The following is a 21,728-nucleotide window of genomic DNA, read 5'->3' on the forward strand; positions in this document are numbered from 1 at the left end:
TTACTGTGTGGTGCTTGTGTTACTGTGTGGTGGTGCCTGTGTTACTGTGTGGTGCCTGTGTTACTGTGTGGTGCTTGTGTTACTGTGTGGTGGTGCTTGTGTTACTGTGTGGTGCTTGTGTTACTGTGTGATGGCTGTGTTACTGTGCGGTGGCTGTGTTACTGTGTGGTGCTTGTGTTACTGTGTGGTGCCTGTGTTACTGTGTGGTGGTGCTTGTGTTACTGTGTGGTGCTTGTGTTACTGTGTGGTGCTTGTGTTATTGTGTGGTGGTGCTTGTGTTACTGTGTGGTGCTTGTGTTACTGTGTGGTGGCTGTGTTACTGTGTGGTGCTTGTGTTACTGTGTGGTGGTGCCTGTGTTACTGTGTGGTGTTTGTGTTACTGCGTGGTGGTGCCTGTGTTACTGTGTGGTGGCTGTGTTACTGTGTGGAGCTTGTGTTACTGTGTGGTGGTACCTGTGTTACTGTGTGGAGCTTGTGTTACTGTGTGGTGGTACCTGTGTTACTGTGTGGTGCCTGTGTGTTAATGTGTGGTGGCTGTGTTACTGTGTGGTGCTTATGTTACTGTGTAATGGTGCTTGTGTTACTGTGTGGTGGTGCCTGTGTTACTGTGTGGTGCCTGTGTGTTACTGTGTGGTGGCTGTGTTACTGTGTGGTAGAGCCTGTGTTACTGTGTGGTGGTGCTTGTGTTACTGTGTGGTGCTTGTGTTACTGTGTGGTGCTTGTGTTACTGTGTGGTGGTGCTTGTGTTACTGTGTGGTGCTTGTTACTGTGTGGTGCCTGTGTGTTACTGTGTGGTGGCTGTGTTACTGTGTGGTGGTGCTTGTGTTACTGTGTGGTGGTGCCTGTGTTACTGTGTGGTGCTTGTGTTACTGTGTGGTGCTTGTGTTACTGTGTGGTGGTGCCTGTGTTACTGTGTGGTGCTTGTGTTACTGTGTGGTGCTTGTGTTACTGTGTGGTGCTTGTTACTGTGTGGTGCCTGTGTGTTACTGTATGGTGCCTGTGTTACTGTGTGGTGCTTGTGTTACTGTGTGGTGGTGGCTGTGTTACTGTGTGGTGGTGGCTGTGTTACTGTGTGGTGGTGCTTGTGCTACTGTGTGGTGGTGCTTGTGTTACTGTGTGGTGCCTGTGTTACTGTGTGGTGCTTGTGTTACTGTGTGGTGGTACCTGTGCTACTGTGTGGTGGTGCCTGTGTTACTGTGTGGTGCTTGTGTTACTGTGTGGTGGTGCTTGTGTTACTGTGTGGTGCCTGTGTTACTGTGTGGTGCCTGTGTTACTGTGTGGTGCTTGTGTTACTGTGTGGTGCCTGTGTTCCTGTGTGGTGGTGCCTGTGTTACAGTGTGGTGGTGCTTGTGTTATTGTGTGGTGCTTGTGTTAATGTGTGGTGCCAGTGTTATTGTGTGGTGCCTGTGTTACTGTGTGGTGCCTGTGTTACTGTGTGGTGCCTGTGTTACTGTGTGGTGCTTGTGTTACTGTGTGGTGGTGCCTGTTACTGTGTGGTGCCTGTGTTATTGTGTGGTGGTGCCTGTGTTACATAGTGGTGCTTGTGTTACTGTGTGGTGGTGCCTGTGTTACTGTGTGGTGCCTGTGTTATTGTGTGGTGCCTGTGTTACTGTGTGGTGCCTGTGTTACTGTGTGGTGCCTGTGTTATTGTGTGGTGGTGCTTGTGTTACTGTGTGGTGCTTGTGTTACTGTGTTATGGTGCCTGTGTTACTGTGTGGTGATTGTGTTACTGTGTGGTGATTGTGTTACTGTGTGGTGCTTGTGTTACTGTGTGGTGGCTGTGTTACTGTGTGGTGCTTGTGTTACTGTGTGGTGGTGCCTGTGTTACTGTGTGGTGCTTGTGTTACTGTGTGGTGGTGCCTGTGTTACGGTGTGGTGCTTGTGTTACTGTGTGGTGGTGGCTGTGTTACTGTGTGGTGGTGGCTGTGTTACTGTGTGGTGCCTATGTTACTGTGTGGTGCTTGTGTTACTGTGTGGTGGTACCTGTGTTACTGTGTGGTGCTGCCTGTGTTACTGCGTGGTGCTTGTGTTACTGTATGGTGGTGCTTGTGTTACTGTGTGGTGCCTGTGTTACAGTGTGGTGCCTGTGTTACTGTGTGGCGCCTGTGTTACTGTGTGGTGCTTGTGTTACTGTGTGGTGCCTGTGTTCCTGTGTGGTGGTGCCTGTGTTACAGTGTGGTGGTGCCTTTGTTACTGTGTGGTGCCTGTGTTATTGTGTGGTGGTGCCTGTGTTGCTGTGTGGTGGTGCTTGTGTTATTGTGTGGTGCTTGTGTTACTGTGTGGTGCTTGTGTTATTGTGTGGTGCTTGTGTTACTGTGTGGTGCCTGTGTTACTGTGTGGTGCCAGTGTTATTGTGTGGTGCCTGTGTTACTGTGTAGTGGTGCTTGTGTTACTGTGTAGTGCCTGTGTTATTGTGTGGTGGCTGTGTTCCTGTGTGGTGGTGGCTGTGTTACTGTGTGGTGGTGCCTGTGTTACTGTGTGGTGCCTGTGTTACTGTGTGGTGCTTGTGTTACTGTGTGGTGGTGCCTGTTACTGTGTGGTGCCTGTGTTATTGTGTGGTGGTGCCTGTGTTACTGAGTGGTGCTTGTGTTACTGTGTGGTGGTGCCTGTGTTACTGTGTGGTGCCTGTGTTATTGTGTGGTGCCTGTGTTACTGTGTGGTGCCTGTGTTACTGTGTGGTGCCTGTGTTACTGTGTGGTGCCTGTGTTATTGTGTGGTGGTGCCTGTGTTACTGTGTGGTGCTTGTGATACCTGGTTGATACCTGGTTGATGGGGTTCTGGGAGTTCTTCTACTCCCCAAGCCCGGCCCGAGGCCAGGCTCGACTTGTGAGAGTTTGGTCCACCAGGCTGTTGCTTGGAGCGGCCCGCAGGGCCACGTACCCACCACAGCCCGGCTGATCCGGAACTTCTCTTAGAAAACCGTCCAGTTTTCTCTTGAAGATGTCCACGGTTGTTCCGGCAATATTTCTTATGCTCGCTGGGAGGACGTTGAACAACCGCGGACCCCTGATGTTTATACAGTGCTCTCTGATTGTGCCTATGGCACCTCTACTCTTCACTGGTTCAATCTTGCATTTTCTTCCATATCGTTCACTCCAGTACGTTGTTATTTTACTGTGTAGATTTGGGACCTGACCCTCCAATATTTTCCATGTGTATATTATTTGGTATCTCTCTCGTCTCCTTTCTAGAGAGTACATTTGGAGAGCTTTGAGACGATCCCAATAATTTAGGTGTTTTATCTCGTCTATGCGTGCCGTATATGTTCTCTGTATTCCCTCTATTTCAGCAATCTCTCCTGCTCTGAAGGGGGAAGTGAGTACTGAGCAGTACTCGAGACGGGACAGCACAAGTGACTTGAAGAGTACAACCATTGTGATGGGATCCCTGGATTTGAAAGTTCTCGTAATCCATCCGATCATTTTTCTGGCTGACGCGATATTTGCTTGGTTATGCTCCCTAAACGTTAGATCGTCGGACATCATTATTCCCAAATCCTTGACATGCTGTTTTTCTACTATGGGAAGATTCGATTGTGTTTTGTACCCTGTATTATGTTTCAGATCCTCATTTTTGCCGTACCTGAGTACCTGAAATTTATCACTGTTAAACATCATGTTATTTTCTGCTGCCCAATCAAAAACTTTGTTGACATCTGCTTGTAGTTTTTCAATGTCTTCAGCAGAGGTAATTTTCATGCTGATTTTTGTGTTATCTGCAAAGGACGACACGAAGCTGTGGCGTGTATTTTTGTCTATATCAGATATGAGAATAAGGAACAGTAGCGGTGCAAGGACTGTACCTTGAGGTACAGAGCTTTTAACATCGCTTGGACTCGATTTTATCTGATTGACTGTTACTCTTTGTGTTCTGTTCGACAGGAAATTGAGTATCCAGCGTCCTACTTTTCCAGTTATTCCCATTGACCTCATTTTGTGAGCTATCACCCCATGGTCACATTTGTCGAACGCCTTTGCAAAGTCTGTGTATACAACATCTGCATTTTGCTTTTCTTCTGTGTTACTGTGTTATGGTGCCTGTGTTACTGTGTGGTGCCTGTGTTATTGTGTGGTGGTGCCTGTGTTACTGTGTGGTGCCTCTGTTACTGTGTGGTGCTTGTGTTAGTGTGTGGTGCTTTTGTTACTGTGTGGTGGTGCTTGTGTTACTGTGTTATGGTGCCTGTGTTACTGTGTGGTGCCTGTGTTACTGTGTGGTGTTTGTGATACTGTGTGGTGTTTGTGTTACTGTGTGGTGCCTGTGTTGCTGCCTATGTTACTGCGTGGTGCCTGTGTTACTGTGTGGTGCCTGTGTTACTGGCTGGTGCTTGTGTTACTATGTGTTGTTTGTGTTACTGTGTGGTGTTTGTGATACTGTGTGGTGTCTGTGTTACTGTGTGGTGCTTGTGTTACTGTGTGGCAATTGTGTTACTGTGTGGTGATGCCTGTGTTACTGTGTGGTGCTTGTGTTAAAGTGTGGTACCTGTGTTACTGTGTGGTGGTGCCTGTGTTACTGTTTGGTGGTGCGTGTGTTACTGTGTGGTGGCTGTGTTACTGTGTGGTGGTGGCTGTGTTACTGTGTGGTGGTGGCTGTGTTACTGTGTGGTGGTGCCTGTGTTACTGTGTGGTGGTGCCTGTGTTACTGTGTGGTGGTGGCTGTGGTATTGTGTGGTGGTGCCTGTGTTACTGTGTGGTGCCTGTGTTACTGTGTGGTGCTTGTGTTACGGTGTGGTGCTTGTGTTACTGTGTGGTGGTGCCTGTGTTACTGTGTGGTGGTGGCTGTGTTACTGTGTGGTGGTGGCTGTGCTACTGTGTGGTGGTGCCTGTGTTACTGTGTGGTGGTGGCTGTGTTACTGTGTAGTGCCTGTGTTACTGTGTGGTGCTTGTGTTACTGCGTGGTGGTGCCTGTGTTACTGTGCGGTGCTTGTGTTACTGTGTGGTGACTGTGTTACTGTGTGGTGCCTGTGTTACTGTGTGGTGGTGCCTGTGTTCAACCAGTTCTCGCAAATTTAATAAGTCAATATTGACTTATTAAATATGTGCATAGGTGACATACTTAACATAATAGTTACCCTTAAAAACATTCATTGAAAACACCGACCTTACCTAACCTTGTTAGTATCTTAAGATAAGCATCTTATTGCTTCGTAATTACAATTATTACCTAACCTATTATAGGTATAGGTTAAGTAATAATTGTAATTACGAAGCAATAAGATGCTTATCTTAAGATACTAACAAGGTTAGGTAAGGTCGGTGTTTTCTATGAATCTTTTTAGGGTTATCTATTATGTTTAGTATATCACCTATGCACTTAGTTAATAAGTCAATATTGACTTTACGAATTTGCGAGAACGGGTTGCTGTGTTACTGTGTGGTGTTTGTGTTACTGTGTGGTGCTTGTGTTACTGTGTGGTGGTGCCTGTGTTACTGTGTGGTGCCTGTGTTACTGTGTGGTGCTTGTGTTACTGTGTGGTGACTGTGTTACTGTGTGGTGTTTGTGTTACTGTGTGGTGCTTGTGTTACTGTGTGGTGGTGCCTGTGTTACTGTGTGGTGGTTGTGTTACTGTGTGGTGCCTGTGTTACTGTGTGGTGGTGCCTGTGTTATTGTGTGGTGCCTGTATTACTGTGTGGTGGTGCCTGTGTTACTGTGTGGTGGTGCCTTTGTTACTGTGTGGTGCCTGTGTTATTGTGTGGTGGTGCCTGTGTTATTGTGTAGCGCCTGTTTTATTGTGTGATGGTGCCTGTGTTACTGTGTGGTGCCTGTGTTACTGTGTGGTGCCTGTGTTATTGTGTGGTGCCTGTGTTACTGTGTGGTGCTTGTGTTACTGAGTTGTGGTGCCTGTGTTACTGTGTGGTACCTGTGTTATTGTGTGGTGGTGCCTGTGTTACTGTGTGGTGCCTGTGTTACTGTGTGTTCCCTGTGTTATTGTGTGGTGGTGCCTGTGTTGCTGTGTGGTGCCTGTGTTACTGTGTGGTGCCTATGTTATTGTGTGGTGGTGCCTGTGTTACTGTGTCGTGCTTGTGTTACTATGTGGTGCCTGTGTTAATGTGTGGTGGTGCCTGTGTTACTGTGTGGTGCCTGTGTTATTGTGTGGTGGTGCCTGTGTTACTATGTGGTGCCTGTGTTATTGTGTGGTGGTACCTGTGTTAATGTGTGGTGCTTGTGTTACTATGTGGTGCCTGTGTTAATGTGTGGTGGTGCCTGTGTTACTGTGTGGTGCCTGTGTTATTGTGTGGTGGTACCTGTGTTAATGTGTGGTGCTTGTGTTACTGTGTTATGGTGCCTGTGTTACTGTGTGGTGCCTGTGTTATTGTGTGGTGGTGCCTGTGTTACTGTGTGGTGCCTCTGTTACTGTGTGGTGCTTGTGTTACTGTGTTATGGTGCCTGTGTTACTGTGTGGTGCCTGTGTTATTGTGTGGTGATGCCTGTGTTACTGTGTGGTGCCTGTGTTATTGTGTGGTGGTGCCTGTGTTACTGTGTGGTGCCTGTGTTACTGTGTGGTGCCTGTGTTACTGTGTGGTGCCTGTGTTACTGTGTGGTGCTTGTGTTACTGTGTGGTGGTGCTTGTGTTACTGTGTTATGGTGCCTGTGTTACTGTGTGGTGCCTGTGTTACTGTGTGGTGCCTGTGTTACTGTGTGGTGCTTGTGTTACTGTGTGGTGGTGCTTGTGTTACTGTGTGGTGCCTGTGTTACTGTGTGGTGCTTGTGTTACTGTGTGGTGGTGCTTGTATTACTGTGTTATGGTGCCTGTGTTACTGTGTGATTACTGTGTGGTGCTTATGTTACTGTGTGGTGCTTGTGTTACTATGTGGTGGTGCCTGTGTTATTGTGTGGTGCTTGTGTTACTGTGTGGTGGTGCCTGTGTTACTGTGTGGTGTTTGTGTACTGTGTGGTGCTTGTGTTACTGTGTGGTGCTTGTGTTACTGTGTGGTGGTGCCTGTGTTACTGTGTGGTGCCTGTGTTATTGTGTGGTGGTGCCTGTGTTACTGTGTGGTGCCTGTGTTACTGTGTGGTGCTTGTGTTACTGTGTGGTGCCTGTGTTACTGTGTGGTGTAGCTTGTGTTACTATGTGGTGGTTCCTGTGTTACTGTGTGGTGCCTGTGTTACTGTGTAGTGCCTGTGTTACTGTGTAGTGCCTGTGTTACTGTGTGGTGGTGCCTGTGTTACTGTGTGGTGGTTGTGTTACTGTGTGGTGCCTGTGTTACTGTGTGGTGGTGCCTGTGTTATTGTGTGGTGCCTGTATTACTGTGTGGTGGTGCCTGTGTTACTGTGTGGTGCTTGTGTTACTGTGTAGTGCCTGTGTTACTGTGTGGTGGTGCCTGTGTTACTGTGTGGTGGTTGTGTTACTGTGTGGTGCCTGTGTTACTGTGTGGTGGTGCCTGTGTTATTGTGTGGTGCCTGTATTACTGTGTGGTGGTGCCTGTGTTATTGTGTGGTGCCTGTATTACTGTGTGGTGGTGCCTGTGTTACTGTGTGGTGCCTGTGTTACTGTGAGGTGGTGCCAGTGTTATTGTGTGGTGCTTGTGTTACTGTGTGGTGCCTGTGTTACTGTGTGGTGGTGCCTGTGTTACTGTGTGGTGGTTGTGTTACTGTGTGGTGCCTGTGTTATTGTGTGGTGCCTGTGTTACTGTGTGTTGGTGCCTGTGTTACTGTGTGGTGCTTGTGTTACTGTGTGGTGGTGCCTGTGTTACTGTGTGGTGCTTGTGTTACTGTGTGGTGCCTGTGTTACTGTGGGTGGTGCCTGTGTTATTGTGTGGTGCCTGTGTTACTGTGTGGTGCTTGTGTTACTGCATGACACCTGTGTTACTGCATGACATCTGTGTTACTGCATGACATCTGTGTTACTGCATGACACCTGTGTTACTGCATGACACCTGTGTTACTGCATGACACCTGTGTTACTGCATGACACCTGTGTTACTACATGACACCTGTGTTACAGCATGACACCTGTGTTACTGCATGACACCTGTGTTACTGCATGTTACTTCTTCTGGTACTTCATTACCTGTTACACTTCATGACACCTGTGTTACTGCATGACACCTGTGTTACTGCATGACACCTGTGTTACAGCATGACACCTGTGTTACAGCATGACACCTGTGTTACTGCATGACACCTGTGTTACTGCATGACATCTGTGTTACAGCATGACACCTGTGTTACAGCATGACACCTGTGTTACTGCATGACACGTCATGTCAAGCCTGGACACAGCTGACGCCGTGACTAATGTCTGCTCTTGACAGATCCGCGAGGTGTCAGCCGCTGACGCCGGCAGCTACCAGTGTCAGGTCCCCGTCAGTGACGAGGAGGAGGAGCTGCGGGTGGAGGCCGCTCCGCCTGTTGTGGTTAGTATCAGGCATCCCCCGTATGCTCTCTTTGCTGAGGTGCCTGTGTTGCTGCAGCTCATTGTTGTTGGTGATAATGTTGGCAGTTGACAACACAAGGATTAAATCCTAACTGTTGTCAGTTGACAACACAAGGATTAAATCCTAACTCTTGTCAGTTGACAACACAAGGATTAAATCCTAACTGTTATCAGTTGACAACACAAGGATTAAATCCTAACTGTTGTCAGTTGACAACACAAGGATTAAATCCTAACTGTTGTCAGTTGACAACACAAGGATTAAATCCTAACTGTTGGCAGTTGACAACACAAGGATTAAATCCTAACTGTTGTCAGTTGACAACACAAGGATTAAATCCTAACTGTTGTCAGTTGACAACACAAGGATTAAATCCTAACTGTTGTCAGTTGACAACACAAGGATTAAATCCTAACTGTTGTCAGTTGACAACACAAGGATTAAATCCTAACTGTTGGCAGTTGGCAACACAAGGATTAAATCCTAACTGTTGGCAGTTGACAACACAAGGATTAAATCCTAACTGTTGTCAGTTGACAACACAAGGATTAAATCCTAACTGTTGTCAGTTGACAACACAAGGATTAAATCCTAACTGTTGGCAGTTGACAACACAAGGATTAAATCCTAACTGTTGGCAGTTGACAACACAAGGATTAAATCCTAACTGTTGGCAGTTGACAACACAAGGAATAAATCCTAACTGTTGGCAGTTGACAACACAAGGATTAAATCCTAACTGTTGGCAGTTGACAACACAAGGAATAAATCCATAATGTTGCTAACTGATAACATAATGACTAAATTCTGTATATGAGGCGGAGAAAAATATTTTGTTGTGAAAGGAATACTACTGAGAACTGAACTCATCATCCTCAGGTTATCTTCATTCCATCCGGCGGCCGACCCCAAGACACGCGTTCACCAATTGTAACATACTGTTCCCTCGAAATAGGATTGTTCTCCAATATACATTATAATATGTTAGCATATTGTGCATGCTTAAATGTGTTGTTAGGTCAGATGTTTAGGGGTTGGCGATTATTTCAATCTGTTCTCAGGCTCGTTAAAGCGGCCGCCGTACCCCCCCCCCCCCCAAGACACATCAATAAATTGTAACGGATTATCTATTAAAAATAGGTTTGTTCTCATATATAAATTATATTATTATATATTAAAGTTCTATGGATAGTTAGGCATAGGTTAGGTTAGGTTAAGTTAGGTTAGGCATAGGTTAGGTTAGGTTAGGTTAAGTTAGGTTAGGTTAGGCATAGGTTAAGTTAGGTTAGGTTAAGTTAGGTTAGGCATAGGTTAGGTTAGGTTAGGTTAAGTTAGGTTAGGTTAGGCATAGGTTAAGTTAGGTTACCTACCTTGAGGCTACCTTGAGGTGCTTCCGGGGCTTAGTGTCCCCGCGGCCCGGTCGTCGACCAGGCCTCCTGGTTGCTGGACTGATCAACCAGGCTGTTAGACGCGGCTGCTCGCAGCCTGACGTATGAATCACAGCCTGGTTGATCAGGTATCCTTTGGAGGTGCTTATCCAGTTCTCTCTTGAACACTGTGAGGGGTCGGCCAGTTATACCCCTTATGTGTAGTGGAAGCGTGTTGAACAGTCTCGGGCCTCTGATGTTGATAGAGTTCTCTCTCAGAGTACCTGTTGCACCTCTGCTTTTCAACGGGGGTATTCTGCACATCCTGCCATGTCTTCTGGTCTCATGTGGTGTTATTTCTGTGTGCAGGTTTGGGACCAGCCCCTCAATTATTTTCCACGTGTAAATTATTATGTATCTCTCCCGCCTGCGCTCAAGGGAGTACAGATTTAGGCTCTTTAGTCGGTCCCAGTAATTTAGATGTTTTACTGAGTGGATTCTAGCAGTAAAGGATCTCTGCACGCTCTCTAGGTCAGCAATTTCTCCAGCTTTGAAAGGGGCTGTCATTGTGCAGCAGTACTCCACTCTAGAGAGCACAAGCGTTTTGAAAAGTATCATCATCGGTATAGCATCTCTAGTGTGAAAAGTTCTTGTTATCCAACCTGTCATTTTTCTTGCAGTTGTGATGGCTACTTTATTGTGTTCTTTAAAGGTAAGGTCTTCCGACATGAGTACACCCAGGTCCTTTACATTGCCTTTTCGTTCTATGTTATGATTTGCCTGCGTTTTGTACGTGGTTTCTGTTTTTATATTTTCAATTTTTCCGTATCGCATGAGCTGAAACTTATCCTCGTTGAATACCATATTATTTTCTGTAGCCCATAGAAAGACCTGATCTACATCTGATTGGAGGTTTGCCGTGTCCTCTATGTTGCCAACTCTCATGAAAATCCTAGTGTCATCTGCAAAGGATGATACAGTGCTATAGGTTGTGTTCTTGTCTATGTCCGATATGAGGATGAGAAAAAGTACTGGAGCAAGCACAGTACCCTGGGGGACTGAGCTCTTCACGGTTGATGGGCTGGATTTTATTTTGTTGACTATTACACATTGGGTTCTGTCAGTCAGGAAATTGTAGATCCATCTGCCTATTTTCCCGGTAATTCCTTTTGAACGCATTTTATGTGCAATAACACCATGGTCACATTTATCAAAAGCTTTTGCGAAATCTGTGTAAATTACATCAGCGTTTTGTTTGTCTTCCATAGCATCTAATGCCATATCATAGTGGTCCAGCAACTGCGACAGGCAAGAGCGCCCTGTTCTGAAACCATGTTGTCCGGGGTTATGGAGATGCTGTGATTCCATGTATTTTGTGATCTTACTTCTTAGCACTCTCTCAAAAATTTTTATGATGTGCGATGTTAGTGCTATCGGTCTGTAAGGTTAGGTTAAGTTAGGTTAGGCATAGGTTAGGTTAGGTTAGGTTAGGTTAGGCATAGGTTAGGTTAGGTTAAGTTAGGTTAGGCATAGGTTAGGTTAGGTTAAGTTAGGTTAGGCATAGGTTAGGTTAGGTTAAGTTAGGTTAGGCATAGGTTAGGTTAGGTTAGGTTAAGTTAGGTTAGGTTAGGCATAGGTTAAGTTAGGTTAGGTTAAGTTAGGTTAGGCATAGGTTAGGTTAGGTTAAGTTAGGTTAGGCATAGGTTAGGTTAGGTTAGGTTAGGTTAGGTTAGGTTAGGTTAGGCATAGGTTAGGTTAGGTTAGGTTAAGTTAGGTTAGGCATAGGTTAAGTTAGGTTAGGCATAGGTTAGGTTAGGTTAAGCATAGGTTAGGTTAGGCATAGGTTAGGTTAGGTTAGGCATAGGTTAGGTTAGGCATAGGTTAGGTTAGGTTAGGTTAGGTTAGGTTAGGCATAGGTTAGGTTAGGTTAGGTTAGGCATAGGTTAGGTTAGGCATAGGTTAGGTTAGGTTAGGTTAGGTTAGGTTAGGTTAAGTTAGGTTAGGCATAGGTTAGGTTAGGTTAGGCATAGGTTAGGTTAGGCATAGGTTAGGTTAGGTTAGGTTAGGTTAGGTTAGGTTAGGTTAGGCATAGGTTAGGTTAGGTTAGGCATAGGTTAAGTTAGGTTAGGCATAGGTTAGGTTAGGTTAAGTTAGGTTAGGCATAGGTTAGGTTAGGTTAGGTTAGGCATAGGTTAGGTTAGGTTAAGTTAGGTTAGGCATAGGTTAAGTTAGGTTAGGCATAGGTTAGGTTAGGTTAAGCATAGGTTAGGTTAGGCATAGGTTAGGTTAGGTTAGGCATAGGTTAGGTTAGGCATAGGTTAGGTTAGGTTAGGTTAGGTTAGGTTAGGTTAGGTTAGGCATAGGTTAGGTTAGGTTAGGTTAGGCATAGGTTAGGTTAGGTTAGGTTAGGCATAGGTTAGGTTAGGCATAGGTTAGGTTAGGTTAGGTTAGGTTAGGTTAGGTTAGGCATAGGTTAGGTTAGGTTAGGTTAGGCATAGGTTAGGTTAGGCATAGGTTAGGTTAGGTTAGGTTAGGTTAGGTTAGGTTAAGCATAGGTTAGGTTAGGTTAGGTTAGGTTAGGCACAGATTAAGTTAGGTGCTTAGATTCTGTTGGCGATAATTTGTAGTAAGTGGGTGAAGCATTTACAAGGTTGTGGTTTGAACAGAAGTCGTCAGCAAAACACTGTTCGAGAAATGTTGGAACTTCATCCGTCGCATGTAACAGCCCGTCCTCATCAACAAAGGCTAAGTGCTAGTTACTCCAGCCGTTCGGAGGAGTACTACTGGCATGAGGACAGGTTGTTTCATTCAGAGACAGTTAGGAAGATGTTTGGATTAATTAACAAGCATTTGGTTAATGTTTTGAGAGTTGACTGTTGTGGGCATGGTTGTAAAGCGACTGATAGTTCGTGTTCCAGGTAAAGGCTGGCAAGAGAAGCTGGGATGCTGTGAGATATTATGCTGCCTGTGAAGACTGTGATAATTAAAGAAGCCTAACCAAACCCAAAGATAGAAAAGAGACTCAGGAGATAAAATGCTATATAGATTAATGTAGGTTAGGATAAGTTACGTTAGGTTGGGTTAGGTTGTTAGGTTAGGTTACATTTGGTTAGGTTACGTTATGTTAGGGTGGATTAGGTTGTTCGATTGGGTTAGGTTACGTTAGGTTAGATTACGTTTGGTTAGGTTAGGGTGGGTTACGTTACGTTAGTTTAAATCACGTTAGGTTAGATTGGGTTACATTAGGTTAGGTTACATTAGGTTGGGTTAGGTTAGGTTGGGTTGGGTTACGTTGCGTTAGGTTAGGTTGGGTTACGTTATGTTAGGTTACGTTAGGTTAGGTTAGGTTACGTTAGATTGGGTTAGGTTAGGTTAGGATCCCTGCCCAACCTGCCACCCGTCATCTGTCTTCTCACTAGGAAGAGCATACCGATATCACAGCCAGGCTGAGCCAGTAACTTGAGCAGAAACTTGTTAAGATTTTCCCGAAAGCTAACGTCGTTCCAGCAATATTTCCTATATATATGTTGGCACGAGACTTAAAACAAAACAAAAAAGAGTCGTGGGCGATGTCTTCCCGGTTCTCTGAGAGACCCTTCCTAACCCTACATGTGCGTTAATTTTACATAAAGAAATGTAAGGCAAAATATGACTCCAAGAATTGTCTGCCATATCTTAGATGGCTTTAGTCTGTAAGACTCAGACTCAGACGAGGACAGCCTTAGACCGTATTATCCAATAATGGCCTGATGAACTAGGCTGTTACTGCTTTCCAAATGCAAGCAACCACATTTTTGGTCTTTTTATGTTCCATTTCACGTCTTGCAAATCTTGATATTTGTTCAGTGATGCTGTTTTGTATTTTATCTAATCCTACTAAACAATTGACGACATATAGTGAAAATATAATTATCTAGTAAAAATATAATTATAATTAAACCTTTCATGCACGTCCTCCATATGGACCCGGATTCACGAAGCAGTTACGCAAGCACTTACGAACGTGTACATCTTTCCTCAATCTTTGACGGCTTTGTTTACATTTATTAAACAGTTTACAAGCATGAAAACTTCTCAATCAACTGTTGTTATTGTTATAAACAGCCTCCTGGTGCTTCGGAGCTCATTAACTGTTTAATAATTGTAAACTAAGCCGCCATAGATTGAGAAAAGATGTACAAGTTCGTAAGTGCTTACTTGTGTAAAGGAGGAAATGTATATGTTTATCTCTCAGAATGTTTGGTAATATGTTTATTGCTTGTGATGTGTGTATATGTATGTATTAACACGATGTACTGAACGGGGTGAGAATAGCTTGAGCTACCTCATCCCTTTGTGTGTATTTTACCTCAATAAACTTATTTCAATTTCAATTTCGTAAGTTCTTGCGTAAATGCGGCCTTCTATAGCGTTTACAACATGTAAATTACATCTTAAATAAATAACCCATCCCACACATGTGAATTAATGTGAGTGACTACGTTTCGGTCCATCCTGGACCATTACCAAGTGATAATTTAATAAGGGTCCAGAACGGACCGAAACGTGGCTACTTTCATTTAGCATTATATGTATTGGTCGGCTTGTTTGCTCGTCAGTCACGATATTGTGGTTAATTATCTGTATATTACATAGTTTCTCTCGTCTAAGCTCCGGCAATCAACGCCAAAGTGCCTGAAAGCTTATTTGAAGTTAAAATACTTTTACATTGACCTGATCTTCACTATTCTTCTCGTATATCTCTGCCTATTTCTCCAGCTACACCCACCTTACCTGTCTGTGTCGCTGGGGGACGAGGAGAGCTGACCTCTAGTGTCAACACCTCTCTCTCTCTCTCCTACCTTACCTGAAAATAAATCACAATAAAGAGCATCAGAATAAATGAAACTGCAAAAGGAGCGTCCTTACGTGACAGTTCCTATTTGTATCCACCCAGACTCATTTATATACATGTCTCACCTACGCTTGAAACACTAGAGAGATCCTACGTGTATTATGTTACCCAGGTAATTTGTTTCAGAAATCAACAACCCTTACACACAGAATTCACAATTGCGTGATGCATCAAATGAAGAAACCCACAAAGGCCGTGACGAGGATTCGAACCTGCGTCTGGGATACTCTCGGACGCAGGTTCGAATCCTTTTCACGGCCCTTGTGGATTTGTTCATCAACAACCCTGCTTCTAAACCAGTATTTACCCCAGGTCTTTCCTGAATCATTTGTTATTTATAATCATTGTTTTGAATTTTATTTTGTGTTGATATATTTAATACCTTACTTATACCCCACCTCCTTATACCTTACTTATACCCCACCTCCTTATACCTTACTTATACCCCACCTCCTTATACCCTTTTATACACACACGTGTTCTTTATTCATTCTACCCTCTCCTCTTCGCCTCTCTAGATACTGTGACTCTTCGTCTTTCAGGGGAATGTAAATCATCGTCTCTAAGATAATATATATATTGCCAGATAACGCTGCAGAGAGAGGAAGGGAGCGGTTCTCCAGCAGGGATCTCTTCCAACACTTGTCTGCTGGCTGCCCTCTGCTTCCTGGCCACCCTTGTCAGATGAGCCACCCTTGTCAGCAGACACCCCTTATCAGCAGACACCCTTCTCAGATGAGCCACCCTTGTCAGCAGACACCCTTGTCAGCAGACACCCTTGTCAGATGAGCCACCCTTGTCAGCAGACACCCTTGTCAGCAGACACCCTTGTCAGAAGGGTCACCCTTGTCAGATGAGCCACAATTGTCTGAAGGGCCACCCTTGTCAGAAGGGTCACCCTTGTCAGATGAGCCACAATTGTCTGAAGGGCCACCCTTGTCAGAAGGGTCACCCTTGTCAGATGAGCCACAATTGTCTGAAGGGCCACCCTTGTCAGATGAGCCACCCTTGTCAGAAGGGTCACCCTTGTCAGATGAACCACCCTTGTCAGAAGAGTCACCCTTTTCAGATGAGCCACCCTTGGCAGAAGGGTCACCCTTGTCAGATGAGCCACCCTTGTCTGAAGGGCCACCCTTGTCAGCAGACACCCTTGTCTGAAGGGCCACCCTTGTCAGCAGACACTCTTGTCAGATGAGCCACCCTTGTCAGCAGACACCCTTGTCTGAAGGGCCACCCTTGTCAGCAGACACCCTTGTCAGAAGGGTCACGAAGGACACCACACACGTGAAGATAATTAAATATATTGGCCGAATGATAATACCTTTAATGTGATTAATAACAAATGTTGGAATGATATTATTGATGAAATAACACCACAGTGGACATAATGGGGCAAGAAGAACGTCAGTTCGACGTTGGCTCAACGTCGGCCGTTGAAATGGCGTCGCTCTTACACATTAGGGAAGTACAAATAGCCTAAGCTACTCTATTCCTTTGAGATGTATTTCTTTCTTGTCTCAATAAACATCCTTGAACTTGAACTTAGACATTATTCCCACTGACATAGTCTTGTAACTCTTATATAATTGGCCATTTTATAATTAGAGTTACTGTAATTGGTTGTAGCCGCAGTCGTCTTTGACTATGTATTTAAAAGCATGTATGAAGGTGTATGTTAACATCTATAGGGATGAGTATATCCAGATACTAAAAAAAAGGGGGAGTTTTAGTATGCTTTTTTTAACAGATAAGCTTCTTATAGCATTGTAGGTGGTGACTGAAGTCCTATAATATGGGTGATATATTATTAACCAGTTATACCCAGTGGGCACAATATCCAAAAGTGGCGTTGGTGTGACGTTCAAGCAACGTCATCAATTCCCGAATCAACGTTGACTGCTTTTAAGTTGGAGATTATGCCCTCTTGTGTAGAGTTTGGTGTGAGGTTGTGAAGGCCTGGTGGCTAGGCAAGGACTCCTGGCACGTCGTTTACTGTGGTGAAGTTACTTTCTAGACTTTCTTTCTAGATGGGCAAGTGTTAGCAAGCATTACTTGGTGTTCCGCAGGCCTGAACACGACATAAACATGACCTGAACACGACATAAACATGACCTGAACACGACATAAACATGACCTGAACACGACATAAACATGACCTGAACACGACATAAACATGACCTGAACGCGACATAAACATGACCTGAACACGACATAAACATGACCTGAACAAGACATAAACATGACCTGAACACGACATAAACATGACCTGAACACGACATAAACATGACCTGAACACGACATAAACATGACCTGAACACGACATAAACATGACCTGAACACGACATAAACATGACCTGAACACGACATAAACATGACCTGAACACGGCATAAACATGACCTGAACACGGCATAAACATGACCTGAACAAGACATAAACATGACCTGAACACGACATAAACATGACCTGAACACGACATAAACATGACCTGAACACGACATAAACATGACCTGAACACGACATAAACATGACCTGAACACGACATAAACATGACCTGAACACGACATAAACATGACCTGAACACGACATAAACATGACCTGAACACGACATAAACATGACCTGAACACGACATAAACATGACCTGAACACGACATAAACATGACCTGAACACGACATAAACATGACCTGAACACGACATAAACATGACCTGAACACGACATAAACATGACCTGAACACGACATAAACATGACCTGAACACGACATAAACATGACCTGAACGCGACATAAACATGACCTGAACGCGACATAAACATGACCTGAACATGATCTAAACACGGCCAGAACATGGCCTGAGCACGATAGAACATGACAAACACAACCAGAACACGACGTGAACATGATCTAGACACGACCAGAACACGACGTGAACATGATCTAGACACGACCTGACCACAACGTGAACATGACAAACACGACCAGAACACGACGTGAACATGATCTAGACACGACCTGACCACAACGGGAACATGACAAACACGACCAGAACACGACGTGAACATGATCTAGACACGACCTGACCACAACGTGAACATGACAAACACGACCAGAACACGACGTGAACATGATCTAGACACGACCTGACCCCAACGTGAACGTGACAAACACGACCAGAACACGACGTGAACATGATCTAGACACGACCTGACCACAACGTGAACATGACAAACACGACCAGAACACGACGTGAACATGATCTAGACATGACCTGACCACAACGTGAACATGACAGACACGACCAGAACACGACGTGAATATGATCTAGACACGACCTGACCACAACGTGAACATGACAGACACGACCAGAACACGACGTGAACGTGATCTAGACACGACCAGAACACGACGTGAACGTGACAAACACGACCTGACCCCAACGTGAACATGATCTAGACACGACCTGACCCCAACGTGAACATGACAGACACGACCAGAACACGACGTGAACGTGATCTAGACACGACCTGACCCCAACGTGAACGTGACAGACACGACCAGAACACGACGTGAACATGATCTAGACACGACCAGAACACGACGTGAACGTGATCTAGACACGACCTGACCACAACGTGAACATGACAGACACAACCAGAACACGACGTGAACATGATCTAGACACGACCTGACCCCAACGTGAACGTGATCTAGACACGACCTGACCCCAACGTTACTTGACTGCATATAGCCACTGTGATATAAGGAACGCCCAGTGAATGCCACTATTGGTGAGTACGCTTGGTTCTCCCCCCCCCCCCCCCTAACTGTATATAGGCCTATATATAGACCCAAGGAACTGGTATGTTTTGCTTTAACTATAAAATTAGCTCTATTAAATGTGTGTGTGTGTACTCACCTAGATGTGATTGTAGGGTCGAGCTAGGCTCCTGGCCCCGCCTTATTAATGTTTATAGATTAATGCAATGACTTATTTCTCACGCTTTTATCATATTTACATTTAAAATTCTGAATCGAATTAACTTCAACGACTTCTCCATCTAATATTTATTGTTAGATAGAGCATTAGCTCTAATACACACACTTATTAACAGCTCTAACACTGACAAAGTTTGTTCTGCTCTATGACTCACTTGTGTCTCTAGTGTTGACCACACCACACACTAGAAGTTGAAGGGACGACGACGTTTCGGTCCGTCCTGGACCATTCTCATTCGACTTGAGAATGGTCCAGGACGGACCGAAACGTCGTCGTCCCTTCAACTTCTAGTGTGTGGTCTGGTCAACATACTTCAGCCACGTTATTGTGACTCATCGCCTGCTTGTGTCTCTAGTTTCCATCTGTGACCCCCTTGTTCTGCTGTTCCAAGCCTTGAACAATGCTACTATGTCAGTTTCCCTTATAATCTTAATATGTTGTTATCATGTCCCCCCTCCCCTTATCTCCCCTGACCTCCACTGTGGTAAGCTCCAGTGCTCTCAATCTTTCATCATAGCTCAATCCCCTCAGTTCCGGAACGAGTCTCGTTGCATATCTTTGGCCCTTTTCTAGCTTTACCTTGTCCTTTTTTAGATGAGGATTCCATGCTGAGGCTGCATATTCAAGAGTGGGTCTGACCTTCGCTGTATATAGGACCTGGAAAGCTCCATTGTCCAAGTTTCTGAAGGATAGGGGAGCCGGTCGGCCGAGCGGACAGCACGCTGGACTTGTGATCCTGTGGTCCTGAGTTCGATCCCAGCCTCCGGCGAGAAACAATGGGCACAGTTTCTTTCGCCCTATGCCCCTGTTACCTAGCAGTAAAATAGGTACCTGGGTGTTAGTCAGCTGTCACGGGCTGCTTCCTGGGGGTGGAGGCCTGGTCGAGGACCGGGCCGCGGGGACACTAAAGCCCGAAATCATCTCAAGATACCCTCAAGATAACCTTCTGGCATCAGATTTGGAGTTATGTCCACTCCCAGGTCTTTCTCCTTTTGTGATTGAGGAATTTGTCTTCCCTTCATCGTATACTGCTGTGCTGGTCTTCGAACTTCTGTTCCAATCCTCATAACTTTGCATTTGACTGGGTTAAATTCCAGCAGTTTTTTTTCATTTTTTACCGGAGTGAGTCTAAATCCGCTTGCCATCACAATCTATCCCTGACCTAACTCTTCTCATTAGTTTTGCACAATCTGCAAAAACTGATATGAAGGAGCCACCCGCCAAACACACACCGAAACTACAACGTTGGTACAACGTTCGAACAAGTTTTAACACTTCCTAACCAGTTATAACAACCAATATAACAAGTTGTAACAACGTTCTAATACGTCATAAACACGTTAAGCCAAGATGTAACAACTTTATTACAAGTTGTAACAAGCTGAAAATAAGAGATAGTTTCGGTTTGTGTTTCCAGGTCAATTTTCTCTGTCAAATCATTGGCATATAAACAGGATGGGCCCTAGGAGGCTCTTGTGGTATTCCACCCATAACTTCTCTCAACTCCGATGTCTCTGCTCTCACTATTTGCTTCCTTCTCGAGATACTCTCTGACCCATCTTAGGACTCTTCCAGATATGTTAGCTTGCGTTCTTAGTTTGAGTTGGAGTGTTTCATATGGGACCGTATCAAGTGCCTTCTGACAGTCAGAGAATATGCAGTTAGCCTTCCCCTCTCTCTCTCTCTCTCTTGCTTGTTTGATTTATATCATCTTGTTGTAGAACTCCTATAAGTTTGTTAAGCAAGATTTTCTTTTAATGAAACCATGCGGGTGCCTTGAGACAAAATTGCTCTGTTCCAAATGTTGTACTAGCCAGCTTCGGATCAGTCTCTCTAGTAACTTGCAGGGGGGGGGATACATGTTAGTGATACTGGTCTGTAGTTTAACGGTTTCTCTCTTCCCTCTTTTTTGTGGATTGGCACCACATTAGCCATTTCCAGCAGATAGAAAGTTCTGCTTCTAAAGAGGAATTAAATATTATGGCAAGTTGGCTACATAATGTTTCAGTTGCCTTTTTTAGTAACCATGGCGATATTTAGTCTGTTCCAATGGCCTTTGTCGCATCCAGTTCCTGCAGCTATTTCTTTACTTCTTCTGGTGTCACTGTTATTTAAGTAATTTTTTCCTGTGGAACTTCCCCGTTCAGTTTGGGCTCGAATCTCTAGTGGCAAATCAGGTTCCAGCTTGAATACTTCCTGAAACCTTTTAATAACGTTCTCGCATACCTCCTTATCGTTTTCGGTGTGTCCTCCCTTACTCTTGTCAAGTCTGATTACCTAATCATTTAATCATCTTACTCCTGAAATGACTATGGAACAGTTGTGCCTAGGACTTAGCCTTGCACCAGTCTTCTCTGCCACTCTCCTAATTTCTGTGTTTTCCTTTCTGGCGTCTTTGTGTGCACTGTGATTACCTTGGCTTCTTTGTGTTCTCTATAATTCTCCATACTCTTGTCTTTGCCTCCAGATACTGTCTGTTGAACCACCAACTATGCTCGTCTTGTGTCCCGTAACTTAGTGGTGGTATAAATCTTCTTCAGCTTGTTTGAGTTTGTCTGTTACGTAGTGCGTGTGTGTGTGTGTGTGTGTGTGTGTGTGTGTGTGTGTGTGTGTGTGTGTGTGTGTGTGTGTGTGTGTGTGTGTGTGTGTGTGTGTGTGTGTATGTGTGTGTGTGTATGTGTGTGTGTGTGTGTGTGTGTGTGTGTGTGTGTGTGTGTGTGTGTGTGTGTGTGTGTGTGTGTGTGTGTGTGTGTGTGTGTGTGTGTGTGTGTGTGTGTGTGTGTAATTACCTAAGTGTAGTTACAGGATGAGAGCTACGCTCGTGGTGTCCCGTCTTCCCAGCACTCTTTGTCATATAACGCTGTGTGTGTGTAATTACCTAAGTGTAATTACCTAAGTGTAGTTACAGGATGAGAGCTACGCTCGTGGTGTCCCGTCTTCCCAGCACTCTTTGTCATATAACGCTTTGAAACTACTGACGGTCTTGGCCTCCACCACCTTCTCACTTAACTTGTTCCAACCGTCTACCACTCTATTTGCGAAGGTGAATTTTCTTATATTTCTTCGGCATCTGTGTTTAGCTAGTTTAAATCTATGAC

The 21,728-nt window shown here is 44.8% G+C and overlaps 2 protein-coding genes across 3 annotated transcripts in view; one reads left to right on the plus strand and one right to left on the minus strand.

Annotated features, from left to right (window-relative positions):
• The window catches only part of LOC123746408 (lachesin), a 198,836-nt gene extending 177,425 nt beyond the window's left edge, over positions 1 to 21,411 (plus strand). For both annotated transcript variants that reach the window (XM_045727927.2, XM_045727928.2), the window contains exons 5-6: positions 8,253 to 8,354; positions 15,223 to 21,411. In XM_045727927.2, coding sequence (XP_045583883.1) covers positions 8,253 to 8,354; positions 15,223 to 15,324 — 204 coding nt within the window. In that variant the 3' untranslated portion in view covers positions 15,325 to 21,411. The remainder of the gene's footprint in view (positions 1 to 8,252; positions 8,355 to 15,222) is intronic.
• Positions 15,452 to 16,511, minus strand: LOC123750503 (dentin sialophosphoprotein-like). Its single transcript, XM_069315053.1, has 2 exons — positions 16,458 to 16,511; positions 15,452 to 15,790 (listed from the first exon to the last, which is right to left on the minus strand). Exons 1-2 carry the CDS (start codon positions 16,509 to 16,511, stop codon positions 15,452 to 15,454), a joined length of 393 nt encoding a protein of 130 aa, XP_069171154.1.
• Positions 21,412 to 21,728: the final 317 nt, after the last annotated feature.

This window comes from Procambarus clarkii, chromosome 80 (genome assembly GCF_040958095.1).
Source record: "Procambarus clarkii isolate CNS0578487 chromosome 80, FALCON_Pclarkii_2.0, whole genome shotgun sequence".
Lineage (NCBI taxonomy): Eukaryota > Metazoa > Arthropoda > Malacostraca > Decapoda > Cambaridae > Procambarus > Procambarus clarkii.

Excerpts from the sequence above, each read along its gene's own strand:
- LOC123750503 (XM_069315053.1), bottom strand. The coding sequence starts at position 16,511 with ATGACGTTGCTTGAACGTCACACCAACGCCACTTTTGGATATTGTGCC. Across the intron at positions 15,791-16,457 it reads TTGGATATTGTGCCCACTGG|ACAAGGGTGTCTGCTGACAA; the intron begins GTATAACTGGTT and ends GTGGCCCTTCAG.